The 15,656-nt window shown below is 38.6% G+C and overlaps 2 protein-coding genes across 2 annotated transcripts; both read right to left on the minus strand.

Moving 5' to 3' along the window:
* Positions 1-3: 3 nt before the first annotated feature.
* On the minus strand, positions 4-8,790 carry antkmt (adenine nucleotide translocase lysine methyltransferase). The gene is made up of 12 exons (XM_084372321.1): positions 8,685-8,790; positions 7,831-7,951; positions 7,594-7,720; positions 6,070-6,492; positions 5,790-5,965; positions 5,315-5,462; positions 4,933-5,031; positions 2,112-2,254; positions 1,890-1,994; positions 1,574-1,714; positions 1,282-1,332; positions 4-1,015 (listed from the first exon to the last, which is right to left on the minus strand). The coding sequence occupies exons 1-12, from the start codon at positions 8,756-8,758 to the stop codon at positions 785-787; spliced, it is 1,839 nt and encodes a 612-aa protein (XP_084228447.1). The 5' UTR covers positions 8,759-8,790; the 3' UTR covers positions 4-784.
* An 834-nt stretch (positions 8,791-9,624) lies between these two features.
* On the minus strand, positions 9,625-14,507 carry kctd13 (potassium channel tetramerization domain containing 13). The gene is made up of 7 exons (XM_084372379.1): positions 14,021-14,507; positions 13,025-13,285; positions 12,326-12,495; positions 12,011-12,100; positions 11,706-11,758; positions 11,380-11,575; positions 9,625-11,028 (listed from the first exon to the last, which is right to left on the minus strand). The coding sequence occupies exons 2-7, from the start codon at positions 13,260-13,262 to the stop codon at positions 10,780-10,782; spliced, it is 996 nt and encodes a 331-aa protein (XP_084228505.1). The 5' UTR covers positions 13,263-13,285; positions 14,021-14,507; the 3' UTR covers positions 9,625-10,779.
* Between the last annotated feature and the right edge of the window lie 1,149 nt (positions 14,508-15,656).

Here is a 15,656-nt window from a genome sequence, read left to right on the forward strand (position 1 = left end):
TGGTAACCATGTCATACTGTCAATGAATATACCATTAATAGGATCCTGCTGTAACTGCACAGTATTTACCCTTTATACACTATAGGCCCCATGGGGTTTATACAAGTGTTAATAATCTGTGAGATTGAGAAAAAAACAACTAGCCACCTTTGACGTCCAGAACCTGTAGAGCCACATTCCACGCCTGCTGACACAAACACACACCAAAGTGCCTCAGACCATCAGTCACAAAGCTTTAACATTTTTGGTTCCTCCTACCAACATTTCCTCTGAAGTTGTCCAATTATACGTAGGCCTGTACAAGAAATACTAATTAATAATATAAATTAGTAATAATCAAATTAACACCTAGATAAGTACATAATCTCCAATTGTGTGGAATATACTTAACAAAAAACAAACAAACAAACAAAAAACTGAGGAATATACAACACTTCCTTCTTTTAGGTCAGGCAGATAATTACCAAAATATTTCTTCTGCGTTCTAGAGGCAAAGGTGTGGTCTTTGTTTGATGCCAAAAGAAACCATTGACAAGAAACTTCTGGTTAAAATGTGGTCAAACATTGCTTATAACAAATGAAAAAAATCCATCTATCAAAACGGAAGAGAATTTTTGTCCAATAATCTATGTATATGTTTGCTGATCACTGTACTACAGCGGAGCAGACGGCAGCAATAGTTTGTCAGAGACGTCCAATTCTAAAAAGACAGACGGCCAAATAAGAAGTACGTTCATGATATACAATAAAATACCATGTTATCATTTCAAACATCCATGTAGCTTCAACTGGTTAATTTCTCCTTGGTTAGTTCACTGTCACCATCCGTTACTGTGATCTTGTCGTTTTTCTCGAAGGTGTGCTGTCTCAGTGCTTGCATGCTATATGCCCACGCTCTGTCCACACCGTGTCCCTCAATCCTGCACGGCGTCCATTCAGTGAAGGGAAAACGACCAGCTACCACCATGGCATCATCAGGAAGCTCAGCCTCTAACTTCTGCTGCAATAATGAAAGCTGAGAAACACAAAAGCACAATAAAAAATGACTGAAACTGACCCATAATAATGAATCCGATGCAACTACACCTCAAACATGCTGACAGATTTTAGGATATTAAGAATTTACAAAAATGTAGTAAAGTAACGGCAAGCAATTCTTTATAACAAGTTGCAATCTTCAGCTGAAACAGAGACAAGACTTTCTGTGATGCTTGCAGGTGACCTTATCTCCTCTGGCTTTCAATGAGGTCACTCTATTACTGTTATTACTACACTACTCACCACGCTAGGAGCCAAAAACACTGTGATGTTCTTGCATTTCGTCATGTCGACCTATGAGGAGATACAAAGCAATTGGTAAATAGGCAGATAACTGTAGTAACAATTGGAATAAAATAAATACCTTGATCCCATGTAAAAGACAGATGCTTTTTTTAGTATTTAAATGGATTTCTAGAAGTCTGTAGTTACTAAAGGATTTACTCCCTGACCAATTGAACCAAATGTTGGTGTAACTTAGGTGTAGCAACTGTTTGTGTTACTGAGGCCATAACACAAGTGAAAAATGGCAAACCTTCCAGAGATCCTCCCGTCGGTATGACACCTTTTCATGATGGCCTGCTCTCCACGCATGGAAGCGGGACAGACGAACAAGCCAGGGGTTGAGCTCATAACCGATAGCAGGAGTGAAACCCTGCCGATGGGCTTCCAACACCTTAAGGGTAAAAAAAAAAAAAAGAGACCACAGTCAAAAGCCATTGTTCACCTGTCTCACCTGTCTCATGACGGTCTAAACCAAGCTCACCTATTAGTAGGTGAACAATCCAACGCTTGGTGAATTCTGCTTCACAAGTGCAAGGAAAGCGGTCTAATGTCTTGATTATACTTACAATGCGGCCATCACCAGACCCCAAATCCACAAGGCCTCCCTTTCGACCTCTCAGCAATGTCATAACATTGTTCACTTGAGCTTTGCTGGCAGGGATGTAAGGGACCTGAAAGATAGTTTAAAAAGCTTCTGATAAAACAACCAAAACAAACGTTTACAAAACATTTTTAGTACAAGAAAAATTACATAATTAGTTCTTAATTGATGAAGATTTAGACCATACCTGTAGCTTCAAGGGAACTTTTCGGAAGCCAGGCTGAAGGATTCCCACCCACATTGCATACACAGCAAGCCCAGTGCCAGCAGCAATCTGAGCAACACCCCATCCTCCAAGGTCTCTCGTCTTGAACTCAGCAAAGGCCTGATCTGGTGCATCATCATCCATCCCTGTGCGACATGCGTTTAGAGATTATACTCAAATTTACAGGGAAAGGGTTATAAGATATTTCTTCTTTTGGCTGTATGAAATAGTATATTACTTGGCAGAGGGGCTCTCTCTACACACAAACAGTACAGTATATAAACCAAGCTGGTGGCTCTGCAGTGATTTCAGTCTAGATCTCCATTTATTATTACATAAATCCCTTGTTAGTTTCTTCTTCACAGGGTTGTTTTTTCATTCATATTTTTCTTCTACACTCAAGATAGCCATAAACATACCTTGGATGCACACAGTGTGTTGTCAATGTAATGTAGAAAAGAAAAGGTTTGTTGGTGCATCTTCATGAGCTAAGTTGATCAGCTGATGGCTGGCTGTCTGAATATAAACCTGCAAAAACAATAGAGTAGCACACAACTGAGCACTATACTGGTATAGAGACGGTGCAGATGTATGTTTTAAACACATCGTTGTGTAACTTATGTTTCATTCCTTCCCATATCGGCAGACAGTAAAATAATTATTTAAAATATTAAGAGATCAAGCTATAAAACAATTTCAGATAATTATTTTTAAATTACTAACCTTTGGTATGTCGGTATTGTTGTTGCTTCTAAGTATTTTACGCATGAAATGTAATGTACTTATCTGTTATAATCTGAGACAACTGCGTCTCTGTGACAAACGGTCAAAATAATTGACCTGCAGGAGTGCGGGCGGACACATTACTCCGTCGGACTGGTCCGTCTGCGAAATATTCCGTATATACGAGAGCTTGCTTAATTAGTTCCGGAAGTGTGACACATGTTTCCATGGGAAAAAGAGAAAAATAGATGCACATTCAAAAAACATACTTGTAGTCTATTCTTCTTGCTGCCACCGTCTCCTTTGGTTATTTGTTTTATTTATTGTAATTTATACTGCACATTTTTATGTGGTGTACATATAAATACATACTGAAATAATATATTTGTGCTTTGTTTAATGTATATATTAATTTCTTTTAACTAATATTGTTAGTCACACTCCTTTGAAAAATTCATCCTTGTTTTTGTTTTCATGATGGTAATGCCAATAAAGCCTATAGAGTTGTATTGAGCCGATCGTCACAGGATAGCACTCAAGCTTTTGTACGCATATAGGGGCCTTAATTCAGACTCTGTGGATAATAAGGATCCTTATTGTTGCTATCCATGGCACACTCTACACAAACACGCTAGAAAAAGCAAACTGTAAAATCAGTACACACACCTTCACAAAATGAAAGTACAAAACAAAACCAATTTATTTATTTAGAACATAGATGAACATGAAAAAATAACTCTCTGATATTATAGCTTATGATTCATCAGATATACTCAGATATTTTCTACTTAAAAAGGTTAGAGAAATTTTTAGCATCAAAACCCTTGGCAATTAAATTGATCTCAGACCACAAGACAACATGTACAAAGAAGAAATGTGATGTCCGTATTCAAAGAGGAACTGTCCAGGTCAGTCGCTGTCTGCGTCATCGCTGATGATCCCTTTCAAGTTGGCCCAGTCTGCTGCTCTTCTGTGCCTTGTCTGTGGGTTGTTTTCCTGATCACTTTCAGAACCGGAGTTCAGTGCGCGCTTGTATGCAGAGGATGGAGAGTCCTGGTGTACCTGCCTTGCTGACACTCCGCTGCGCCTAGGGCGACCTGAGAAACATACTCACATTAGAGGATCTCATTCATCAATATTTTCATATTTTGCAAGTGTGATAAAATTATAATCAATACTAGTAACTTAATCACTTGAAATTATTGCAACAATAACATTTCTATAGCACTTCTTGAATGAATAAGGATATATGCCATACGTAAAGGTGCTATTACTTTACAGTATGTGACAGTTTACCGTTTGAGAAATTACTAAATGTAAAAGCAATTTTTTACAGTGCTGACTATGTTTACTTCCAATGGGCATATGCATCACATTCAGAATGTTTGCAAACTGTATTCCTCTTCCCTATAATTGCCAAGCCCAATTCATTTATATTTATTTGCTTTTCTACAACTCGTATTGAATGACATGTAAAATCAATTGGATTTTCCTGTTCACACTTCAATGAAAATAAATAATGAAATGAAAGTACAGATAAGAGATATGCACAATAAAAAAGCCCCATCATGTGGATAAAAAAAAAAAAAAAAAAGACTATCTCAAAGCAAGTTTGGAAGGAGCAACTGCACAAGCCTAAGTGAGATTTAAACAGAAAGGAACCAAAAAAAAGTTGTTTATTTTCATTATAAATATATCTGTTAATTATATTATCCGATTAAACATTTAGTGTATGAAATGTGAAAAAAACAAAATGTGAAAAAAATGTCTTCAAAATGCTTCTTTTGTCACAAAAATCCAAAAACCCAACCTACTATCATAAATGACAAAGAAAAGCAGCAAATACTTGTGTTCAAGAAGATGGAACCAGCAAATGTTTGGTGTTGGTTTTTGCTTAAAAAATGACTGAAACAATAACCAATTATCAAAATGGTTAGCAAATTTTCTTTCTATCTACCAATTGAATAATCAACACCTCTTGCAGTGAATAAGAACCTCTGCTAGGCTACTTGAAAATGACGACACCTGGAAAGGCATTTAGTAATGGATGTAAACACCCAAGAAAAGAACAAAAATGTACCTTGTGTGGCAATGATGTTGCTGACATCAAGTGCAGCGATTTCCTGTGCTTCCTCTCTCCGCCTTCGGGCTATTTTGCATTTCTTAATAGATGGCTGGCCTGTGGGAAAACACATACACATGCTATTACTTTAACCCATGGCTTCTGCATTTATCAAATAAATAAACTCAATAAAGAAAATTTTAACTATTTACCTTTTTACAATATTTGTAAGTGACAAATGTCACCCTGAAGTTTCACAAATGTAGTCATACAATCAAATGAAGGTATGTGTTTTCATTCTTTTAAAAGCACAACAAACCCAAAACATCTCACTGTACAGTATTTGACCAAATGTAGAGAAATTGAAAGTCTATTAAAAGGCGACTGTATTACCACTGACCATGAACGCCAAGATCTTCAAGCTCCTTCTTCAGGACAGCCACCTGGGATCGAATAGATCGACAGCCATCGAGGAGCTTCTTGTAGTTCCGCCTCACACCACAGAGAGAAATGTAGCGTTTGAGCCTCACAACTGATCTGTCGTGGTCCTGCAGGAGAAAATGGCACATTTATTCTACAGTTCTGTCTATGATCTACAGTTACCCAATGTGCACCTATGATGTTTTTATCTTGCACTTTGTCTCTCAACTCTATTCACAACACTCAGGGCAACCAAAGGAATTCAGCTGCACCTTCAATCAACATGATGATAAGGATAACAAGGATAAAGGATTGGTCACTAGCGGACACAAAATATTTCCGCTACTCTTTTCTAATTTGTAAAAGATTGTCAATTGAACCACTCAATTTGGCTTTTTTGAATATTTCTTGTTCCTGAATGTCCATAGTGCATGACACCATAGTCACAGGCTCACCTTTTCACTTTTGGCAGTCTTCTCACTCTTCTTACTCTTCTCTTTTTTCACAGTTTTCTTCTTTTTGTTATCTTCTGTATTTTCTGTCCCTTTGTCCTCGTCATCCTCCAAAGAGGGGAGTGATGATGAATCGGAGTCTGGGTCGTCATTTTTCTTTTCCACTGAAACTTTATCTTCTGCATAATACAACAGACAGTCAAATCAAGTCAGTCAATAGTGACTGTGTAAAGGAGTAAACATTTATGTATGGGATATGGAAGTATAAAGTTTGCATAGTCACCTTTTTCACTGTCGTCTGAGGAGTTGTTGCTGTTGATTTTGTCACTCTTTTCTGACCTGTCGTCAGAGTCAGAATCATTCTCTTTATCACTCTGTGCTTCTTCCTTTCCTTTCTTTGTCTTGCTGCTTCCTCTCTCTCCATTCTTTGTAGTTCTTGCTTTATTTTTCTCCTCCTCCTCCTCCTCCTCTTTTGGACTGTCATCAGAGTTACTCTCATTCCCTCCTTCTTCTTCTTCTTCTTCTTCTTCTTCAGACTCTTTCCTTTCCTCATCTGATGACTCTTCACTGTTCACCTGCCGTTTACGGTTTCCATTGGTCTTTCGCTGAGATTTTTTCACCTCTCCTACTTCATCCTCAGATTCAGATTTAATTTGCTCTTCACTCTCCTCACTTCCTGTTTTGTGGTCCTCTTTATCCTCCGATTCTGTCAGTAACCATGCAAAACAGACAACATTTCATGGTTTACAAAAGAACAACAAAACCCAAAACAAAAAACAAAAAATCTCGCTGTGGGTAACACAGACGAGGTCAGGATAACATAACTACTGACTGAGGGAGATTATCTGAAGTGGTACTGCTTCAGTGAGTGGTATGCCAAGCAATAAAGTCTGGTTAGAAGTGCAAAAGCTGATCTGCCCACATTGTGACTACTGGTACTCAGGGTTCTCACACCACCTTAAACTTCGAACTCAAGGCACCAAAATGTAACTTTATGAAGACAGATGACTGTTGAGTCTCATCAGCAGGGTTGACCTCCGACCCAAGCTGCCAACCCATAGCATCAGTCTTTCACGACCTGCAGATGAGACTCAACGGTCAACTATGGCCATCAACATGGCATTGTGTGAGACATGGATCATGATTTATTGCTGTAACAACAATGATAATTTTTTATGTGTGTTATGCTTGTGCTGCTGTGTCACACTGATGAAAGAAAACTGCAGGAGACACACAGACAGGCAGCAAAATGTAGCCTATACACTAATGTTAAGTAAAAAAAAACAAATAAAAAGTTGTCGAGTGTTTTGTCGTTTGTGAAATAAGTCGATCTTTAGTACCCATGTGGGCTTTCTTCAAGTGATACTTGACCACGGACTAGGAAAAACAAGAGTATTACTGCATCTTATTTAATAGAATAACTATAAAAATAAGCCGTTTTTGAAGATTGATGAGACATTTGTCATTTTTAAGCACAAACACCAAACATTTTGGTTCAATCTTAGCAGATATAGGGATTTTCTGCATTTCCTCATTTCCTATTACTGTACACTGGACAGTTGGTGGGACAACAGAAGACCAGTGATGACCTCACCAAGGACTAACTGCTATTTTTTCCAGACCAAACACTTTTACATTACTTAAGGCCCTAATCCTACTGCAAATGAGAGTCTAGGAAATTTTACCCTGAGTAACTGGAAACGAGAACATGCAATAGATTATAAAAAATACAGGCATCGAAATGCATAAAAAACAAAATAACAACAACAAAACAGTAATTCGCTATCTGATAGTGAGCTTAACTGACGTCGGGATCTCTTTGCTGTGGATTCCTCTTCTTCTCCCCCACTGATCACCTCGTCATTTTCCCTTTCTCTCTTCCTTTTGTTCTGGACCCTCTCAGTCTCAATTTCACTTCCATTTTCTTCATTGTCCTAGCAGGACAAAAATGAAGTTCAATGATGATGATGATAACAACAGCACTAAGAAATGATCCTTTACAAAAATCCAAAACACAAAACAACATATCAGCTGGAGATTATACCTGCATTTTGATCAGTTCCTCGTGAACCACCTGTTTCATGAAGTTTTTGGCCTCTGGACTTAATGATTCACACTGAACTTGTGCCAGATATTGCTTTTTTAGCATTCCTAAGGTCAGCGTGCTGGAAAAAAAACATTTGAATTGATTTAAATACAAACTAAGACAACATTTGACAACGATAACAATTAAACACACATTATACTGAGTGACTGATTTAAACAGATGAACACAATGTAATTTTGTAGGCGCAACTTTTAGGCCTTACACAGGTATGTCGGTATCTGTGAATATGTTGTCCGATATGTGCAGATATGAAGCAGGTTTTTTGTTTCAGTGCAATGATTTGTTAAACAATAAAGCTTATCATTAAAGGGGCAATTTTAATATTTATACAAACTCAGAAATATTCAATTTTTTCCATCACTGAATAAACAAGCTGTTCTCAGAGGAAAATAAGCACACTTTGCTCCACTCCACCAGCAGGTGTCGTTTAAAGTTGATGGGTTATAGCAGCCTGTCATTCACAGTTTTGACAAAGCTAGCTCGGCCGCCTGAAGTTGAACGTTTGTACTGACTTACCGCAGCATTATGAACCTGCGTCACACGTGTACTGGCCTATTATCGTACCGAGTAGCACATTAACATTACAGTGATTGCAATGCGGCGGTAAATACAAAACATGCAGCTGGTCTGAGTTACAGACAGCAGTGTTTGAAGAGGTGTATGCTAACGTTAGTGGGTTGTGCTGTTAACTGCCATGTCGACCAAAATCATCATCAATTAACTCTGAACACACATTCAAAGCCACAGAGCAGTGGTCTTAATCAAACAAGCCCTGAAGGCTCCAGCTGTACCTGAGGTCTGGCTCATCACGGAGTTGACCGCACACAAACTTGCGGATAATTCTCGTCTCCTTCTCGGACAACATCTTTTCTTTTTGGCGGCTGCGGGGTCCCGGAAGGTAGCCGGACGTGACGTCGACAAGCGCCACGCCCCTTCACAATAAAAATAAAAATTGTACCTTGTAGCAGAATTGAAGCTGATTTACTATTTATTTTTCTACATTTTACTACCAAATCTTAGTCAGATTTGAATTATAGTTATCGATGGTATAAACACAACTTTAAACTTTATGTTAGAGGTTAGGGTAGATAGATATAGACAGACAGACAGATAGATAGATAGATAGATAGATAGATAGATAGATTTCCTATACTTCCTTCACAATTTACCATATTTCATAAACCCTCAGAAAAAGAAAGATGATGTACATGATGACATATCCACCTTTCTTAAAAGAACACACACTGTCAACACTTCGTATATGATTAAATGGATAATTTTTTGATTGATAAAGCCATTTGAAAGAAAAAGGACAACCTTTTTCTCAGTACATATATAAGTAAAATATAACTGCACTGCATGATTTTGGGGTTGGATCCACATGGTTGAATACACATTGCAAGATGCTTTGGATAAAAGCACCAACTAATTTTCTATTTGTTGCAAAAACTGAAAATGAATAACAAACAAAAGCACCAGCTAAATCATTTGTGTATTGCAAACAATAAGAGTACATTAATACTAAATAACATACACATAATCCATGCTACTTTTGAGCATCTGTTAAGATCAGCAGTTTGAAAAAAATAAAGGCTCTGGAGTTTATCAAGCTTGCATGGTAATTAATATCCTATGGGTGACTTCTGCTTGTTTTCTGTAACATGCCTTTGAGTCCATCTCTTTATCACACATTAGGGAAATAAGGAAGAAATGAGACCACACACCTAAAGCTGGATTTCCCAAGTAATTTATTCAGAACATTCCCATGACCACTACTGGACGGAAGTTTTATTAGTGCATATTTTAAAAAGGTATTCCAAGGTGACTTTATAAAGGGTCTGAGATACATATTGCTCTCATTTGTTTTCAGTATTCAGAGTGATTAGATTTACACAAGACACCAGTGAATATTAGAAAAAAAATATGTATCCTCTCCCTGAGGGAAATAAAAATACAACCAAGTATTAATTGCCTTTATCGTCACTGTGTGTCCAATTACTTTGAGCAAGTTTCAGTGGTTTGGTAGAAGACATAAAGTGAAAGATCATGGCTCAGAATAAAACAATATCAAAGAAATGGTCATGGTTCCTCTTGAAACTTTAAACTGAAATGTAAGTTCACCATTAAGTCATTTACAGGAGCAAATTGAAAAAGCGGACGTGTGCCATAGAGTGCATCGTATTATCCCAAAAATTAAACCTCACTTGAGCACTAATTAACACGAAGATTGCATACAATACGTTAAATACCAAACAATAAATTAGGTTCATAAATTAATTAATAAAAAACATCTTGAAGCAACAGCAGTAATAATTTAAATAAAGAAAATGGAGCTGCTCAACAATCTCATTCTTGGATGACCTCACTAAAAAATGGCTACTCAGTCTTATTCCAGTGTTAACACATCGAACCTAACTTGACTTTCCTCTGTTCATCGGGCAGCGTACGTCAGTCCAACTTATGAAAGGGCAACAGATGCTTCAGGACCTGAATAAACAGACTGACACAGTGTTTCCTACAAGTCACACACAGAGGAGGGTGCCAGTGCATATCATTAACAGCCACATTAACAGTGGGCCGTCTGCTCGAGGAATAAAATCTACCTATAGGTGCAGGAGGTTCCTTAACATTTGCAAAGTCATATCTATGCCAGTTTCACATCCCAGGTCATTTTACACATTTCCTATTTAAATAATGTACACAATTTGTTTTCTTGTAAACAGAAGCATTTTTCATCTCCAGAAGAGTCGTACTTCAATTACAAATCAGCCATCAACCCTTTCATTTCTGCAGTGACATAACTAATAACTATCAAGCTATTGCTCTGATCAAAAACATCTTTCAGTCTGCTCGCATCCAACAGAAAAGTCTCACGTTTTCACATTATCAGTCTTTATACACAGTTTGCTGACCGTGCCCTCTCTCATCGTGCATTATATGCCTCCTGACGTGGATCCGTCTTACTCGCCTGTCCCCGCCCACAGCACCCTCTTCCTCTGATTGGCCAGCTCCCAGTGACGACCCTGAGCCTCTTGAATCTAAAAGGTGTAAGCCTCCTGGACCAGATCCTCTGCCGTTCTCATAAATGAGGATATTGAGGGTTTCTTCAAAGATTCGAGCCTCAGGAAACTCAACCTAAAAAACACAGATGTTCAAGCTGATGATAACAGAGGAAACTGCAAGTGTGGCAAAGCGATGAAAGACTTATAATATAAATTTCTTTTTCCTGCTCAGAAATGCGCCTCAGCTACGAGGAAGCTGCTCACAACGTCACCCCACACCATCACAGTCATCCTTAAGTGTAGCTTTATGACTTACTTGAGCTCTGTTTCTAATCAACGCGTGGATAATTTAACAGTAAAACCAGAACACTTAGTGATTTGCCTTCTAATAGTGAGTTGGACAATAGGCAGTTAGCTGTTTAAATGTCCCTGAATGTCAAAGCACTGCTTTAAGGAGTCGGCGCCCACATTGCGACATGCTTACTTTGGTCTGCTTCTTCTCTGTGGCGTAGACGATGGAAGTGCAGCATACTTCGGCAATCTTGCGGCCTTCACCGTAGAAAGACCAACAGCAGATTTCATCCCCCAGCACATCTTTGACAAACAGGACGCGTCCGTTAAATCGCAGAACAAGTTTGTCAAAGAGTTCGATGTTCTTCAGCAGGTTATCGTCAGAGTTGCTGGTCACAGGGAGAGACAAAGAGAAGAGAATTATCAACTGAGAAGATTATTAAGAACGTTGCACTCCAAATCTGCAAAGTGAAGCTAAAAGCTGTAAAGGTCAGGTGCACAGTCAGCCTTAATGTTTACCTGGTGTAAGAGTACTTGTTGTTTCCTCTGTTGTTCTGCAATTTTACGACCGGCTGTAGAGACAAAAAACAGGAATAAATCGGGGTAATTGTGTGTACATGCACAAAGAACCGCCTTCACCAAGAGAAGTGACTAAAAAAGAAATGTATTCTTATTTAGATAACAAGTTATAAAATACTGATACACTTTTTCTTGAGATGCATACACACAAACAAAAAAACAACAGCAGACAACAATTCATGTTTCACAGCTGCTAGCCTTATGCACGCTTTCCTCAGGGGTCCATTTAATAAAGTAAAACTTACCTTTCTACAAGTAGCAATCATCTTCTGTTCTTCTTTGGCTGAGGTGATCATGGGGATGCGACACACACTTTCAAAGACATCCTTTTGTTTCTGGCGGCAAACAAAGAAAGTCGATTAAAACACATCTGCAACAAACATCGCTTATAAAGTATCAATCAATCATCTAAGTTGATAAAAAATATCAACTACTAATCAGGTCTATTTAATGTGAAAAATAACAAGACGCAAGGGTCTTATAAGTGGTGTCATTAGGTTTCTTTTATGGACACAAATAAAACCAATTAAAAAAAAAAAAAGAGAGAGTAGTCCATTTACCTGCATGGCACTGAGGCAGTGCTGGACGAGACCCTGGACACGATAATACTGGGCCTCCTTTAAAACCTCATCCAGCTCTTTGTGGTCCTCTGGAAGCGGCACTGAACCATCTCGCAGGAAGTTCAGAACGAGTCCAAAATGTCGGCCACTCCTATCCAAAACCACCCAGCCTAGGACAGCAGGAAAAAAATTGTTTGAGTTACTTTCTTCAGTAACTTTTGTAATAGTGGCCAGTGGCCCACAGTGTGTGCTATGGATGTGGCTCCAGCTTCACAGCTAACAAGACATTGAGGACCAAGTCATTTAATGTGTAAACAATTTTTAGATTGCGCTTACAGTATCAATAAATTACCTTTCTGAATCAACATTTTCTAACAGGGACATTTGAGAAGGCATTGACGAATACTCCTAGGATTTAGTCAGCTTATCTCTTCTGTTCATCACCTCATGTTGAGGCTACATTATTAATTATTTAAGGCTAATATCGACACGCTTTTCTAATTTAAATCATTTTATAGACCACGTCAAGTCCGCACTGTATTAAGCTGGAAATAACAGTGAGTGCAGACAATCCAGTAGTGTGTAAGAGTGAAAATGTATATAAACCAGAGCACTGAGGTAAGTATGTTATTAAGATGAAATAGGAAATCCTAAAACAGTAAACAGTAACAATGTGGATTCAGTAAAGCAATCACTCACCTTCTGAGTCTATGGTAACCTCTGTTCCTCCGTTGCATATGCTCCGCAACAGACTGTCCTCCTTGCTTAATGTCTGGACAGTTGTATAATGCAGCGAGCCGCCCACATTTAATTTGACATACTTGCTCCCCAGCAGACCCCGATGTCTGAGCTCTTCTGTGTTGTGGAAGGCAGGCTGGGAAACATCAGATGGGGCCGAGTCAGCAGCATCACTGCCAACTGAAGCCTCAGCAGACATGGGGCTGAGGAGTCACTTCCTGACTGTAACACAGAGGAACAAGACGGGCTGTTTATAGTGCTGGTACCACATCCAGCATAAAATATTTACATTACCAGGAAGCTGGAGCATGGTACAATGGAAAATGGAGCAGGTACTTCTGCGTGTAACCCTGCCGGACTGTGTGAATTATGATCAGAGTAGATGCTGGGACATTCCTACATACATGAAATATCTGTTGACACCTAAATCTAAAAGATGTACTGAGAACAATGATTTTAAGGATATTGAGAGCCCATAACATCCCTTTTTTATTATGATGGATGATGATTCCTTTCACTAAACAAAGATAGGTGGGGAATGAAGCCCTTGGGCATCTATTAACCAGTATTCAACGTTAAATATTAAAGAACAGGCTTAATGTAGTCAGATTGATCAACCACACCCTTTCCACACGTCATCTCAGTGGGATACAGGAAGCATTGCCTGAGGAGAGCCCTTTAATATAGCAAGTCATTCTACATTAATTAGCAATATGTCCTGCCAAATTGTCCCCCATCAGTAATAAACCCATGTAGAGCTGAACACAGCTAACACCTACATGAGCGTATTTAACTACATTATGTTAACAACAACTAAGCAGGCTACAACCACAAGTAACGTTACCGTCAGCTAAAAATGATACAACTGACGGAGATTAAGTTGAGACGATAGGTGCTAATTTATCAGGCTAACCGATCAAACAACGTTAAGCTATCTTAACAACAAATTGTACCTACCACACTGAACATCCAAGGGAGCTCCAAGAGTGAACCCAGCTCAGCCAAGATAGCTAAACGTGTAAAGTTTGAACAGTAATCGATATTCAGCTCACCGGCTAATACGAACAGCCCAAACCACACAAATGAATTTACAACGCAGCTAACGTGAACGTTTGACAACTCATTTTAATCGTCAACAGTCTAGCTAAAACAGAGTTGCTAACAACAGCTAGCCTGTTTTGCTACGCTTTAAGCTAGCAATACTCTTTTGTTTCGTGTCGCTTCTTGAGTGAAAAATCTGAAGCTAGCCATCAAAAAAGGCAAACTGCTAAATTAAGAACGGCCAGTTCCATTGTTGGACATAAAGATTATTACTGAAGCTAATAGGAGAAGCTAAATAGGTCACTCGGAAGCGAAACTAGCACATCTTCTTCCGCTGGTTTCGTCTTCTTCTTTCAACATTATGTTAAGCAGCAAGTTGTGACATGAATTACTGCCACCTGTCGAGGGTATGCCGCAAGGAAACCAAATAGCATGTACTTATAGTATGTTTGTGTAGCTACACAAAAAAACAATCACGTTCCCATAGTGTTGATTCCTGGATGTTAAACCATTATACTACACACTCCTGTGGTAGTGGTGGACAAAATATCATTTAAAACTCTGCTGTTGTTTTGAAAGGGTTTACCGGAAGTATAATCGTGTTATTCTGTCTTCCTTGACACCAGGTGGGACGTCTGACAGTTGACTCGTGTATTCAGTCGAGTGTGCACTGCCCTCTTGTGGTCACAATGAGGAACTTCAACACTAATAAACTATTTCCGGCTCATGCAGCAATGTTATTAATGTTATCGTATTTTATACTGAAAGGCAGCTAGTTGTTTGATTATTGCTAATTAACGGTAATGTTTTTAACAACATCTCTCTGATGTAAGACCAGTCTACTCTTTTAACAATGTTTATTTTAGCATTAAGGAAGATAAGACCTGAATGCATTCGGGATAACGGTCGTTTACTGCCCTCTGGCGGACACAGCGAGGAACTGCAACTGAAATGTGTCAAGCTATCATCGATGCGGACATGACAACTTGCTAACACTTCCGGATTAGTGTCATTATTACAAATAGAACCAGTGGTAATAGTATTTTCCAATAATTGTGTGCATAAAGAGTTGATGTAGCAGCCGTATTCTGGTGTAGAGTTTACCTTCATGTACATATTGAGTGAGTGCGTTCAGTATCAGGGATCTTTGCTGCCCTCTAGCGGTCACAGTGAAGAACTGCAATATGTAATTCGTCAAGCTAGCGTCAATACGAATGTTAGAGCCTGGTACCACTTCCGGTAAAAGACTTTCGAAATAAAGTGACCGATCATTAACCACTTTACAGAAACTATCATTACGTAAGAATGACTGCATGAAAATCACTCCTCATTACGGAGAGATACACTTTAATTTCCAAATCAATTACTGAATGGGTTCAACCTAAAATATTGATTAACCTTGATTTGTGTATTTCTTGTTGCTCTCCTCTTGTAGCTATAAAGAAGCCATACAACTTCAAAATGATCTCTAAAATGTATAGTAGCCTACAATTGTGATATTCTGGATGAGTTATATATAACCATTTTGGTATGGTGTATGCGCAAATGTAGG

Source organism: Pagrus pagrus, assembly GCF_965226575.1.
Source record: "Pagrus pagrus genome assembly, chromosome: 13".
NCBI classification, from domain to species: domain Eukaryota; kingdom Metazoa; phylum Chordata; class Actinopteri; order Spariformes; family Sparidae; genus Pagrus; species Pagrus pagrus.

Coding starts and splice junctions, on each gene's coding strand:
- antkmt (XM_084372321.1), bottom strand. CDS start 8,758: ATGTTGTCCGAGAAGGAGACGAGAATTATCCGCAAGTTTGTGTGCGGT. Junction 5,966..6,069: donor CTCAGACGACAGTGAAAAAG/GTGACTATGCAA, acceptor TGTATTATGCAG/AAGATAAAGTTTCAGTGGAA. Junction 1,715..1,889: donor GGTCTGGTGATGGCCGCATT/GTAAGTATAATC, acceptor TTTACCCTTAAG/GTGTTGGAAGCCCATCGGCA.
- kctd13 (XM_084372379.1), bottom strand. CDS start 13,262: ATGTCTGCTGAGGCTTCAGTTGGCAGTGATGCTGCTGACTCGGCCCCA. Junction 12,101..12,325: donor ACTGCCTCAGTGCCATGCAG/GTAAATGGACTA, acceptor GTTTGCCGCCAG/AAACAAAAGGATGTCTTTGA. Junction 11,029..11,379: donor CAGAGAAGAAGCAGACCAAA/GTAAGCATGTCG, acceptor TGTGTTTTTTAG/GTTGAGTTTCCTGAGGCTCG.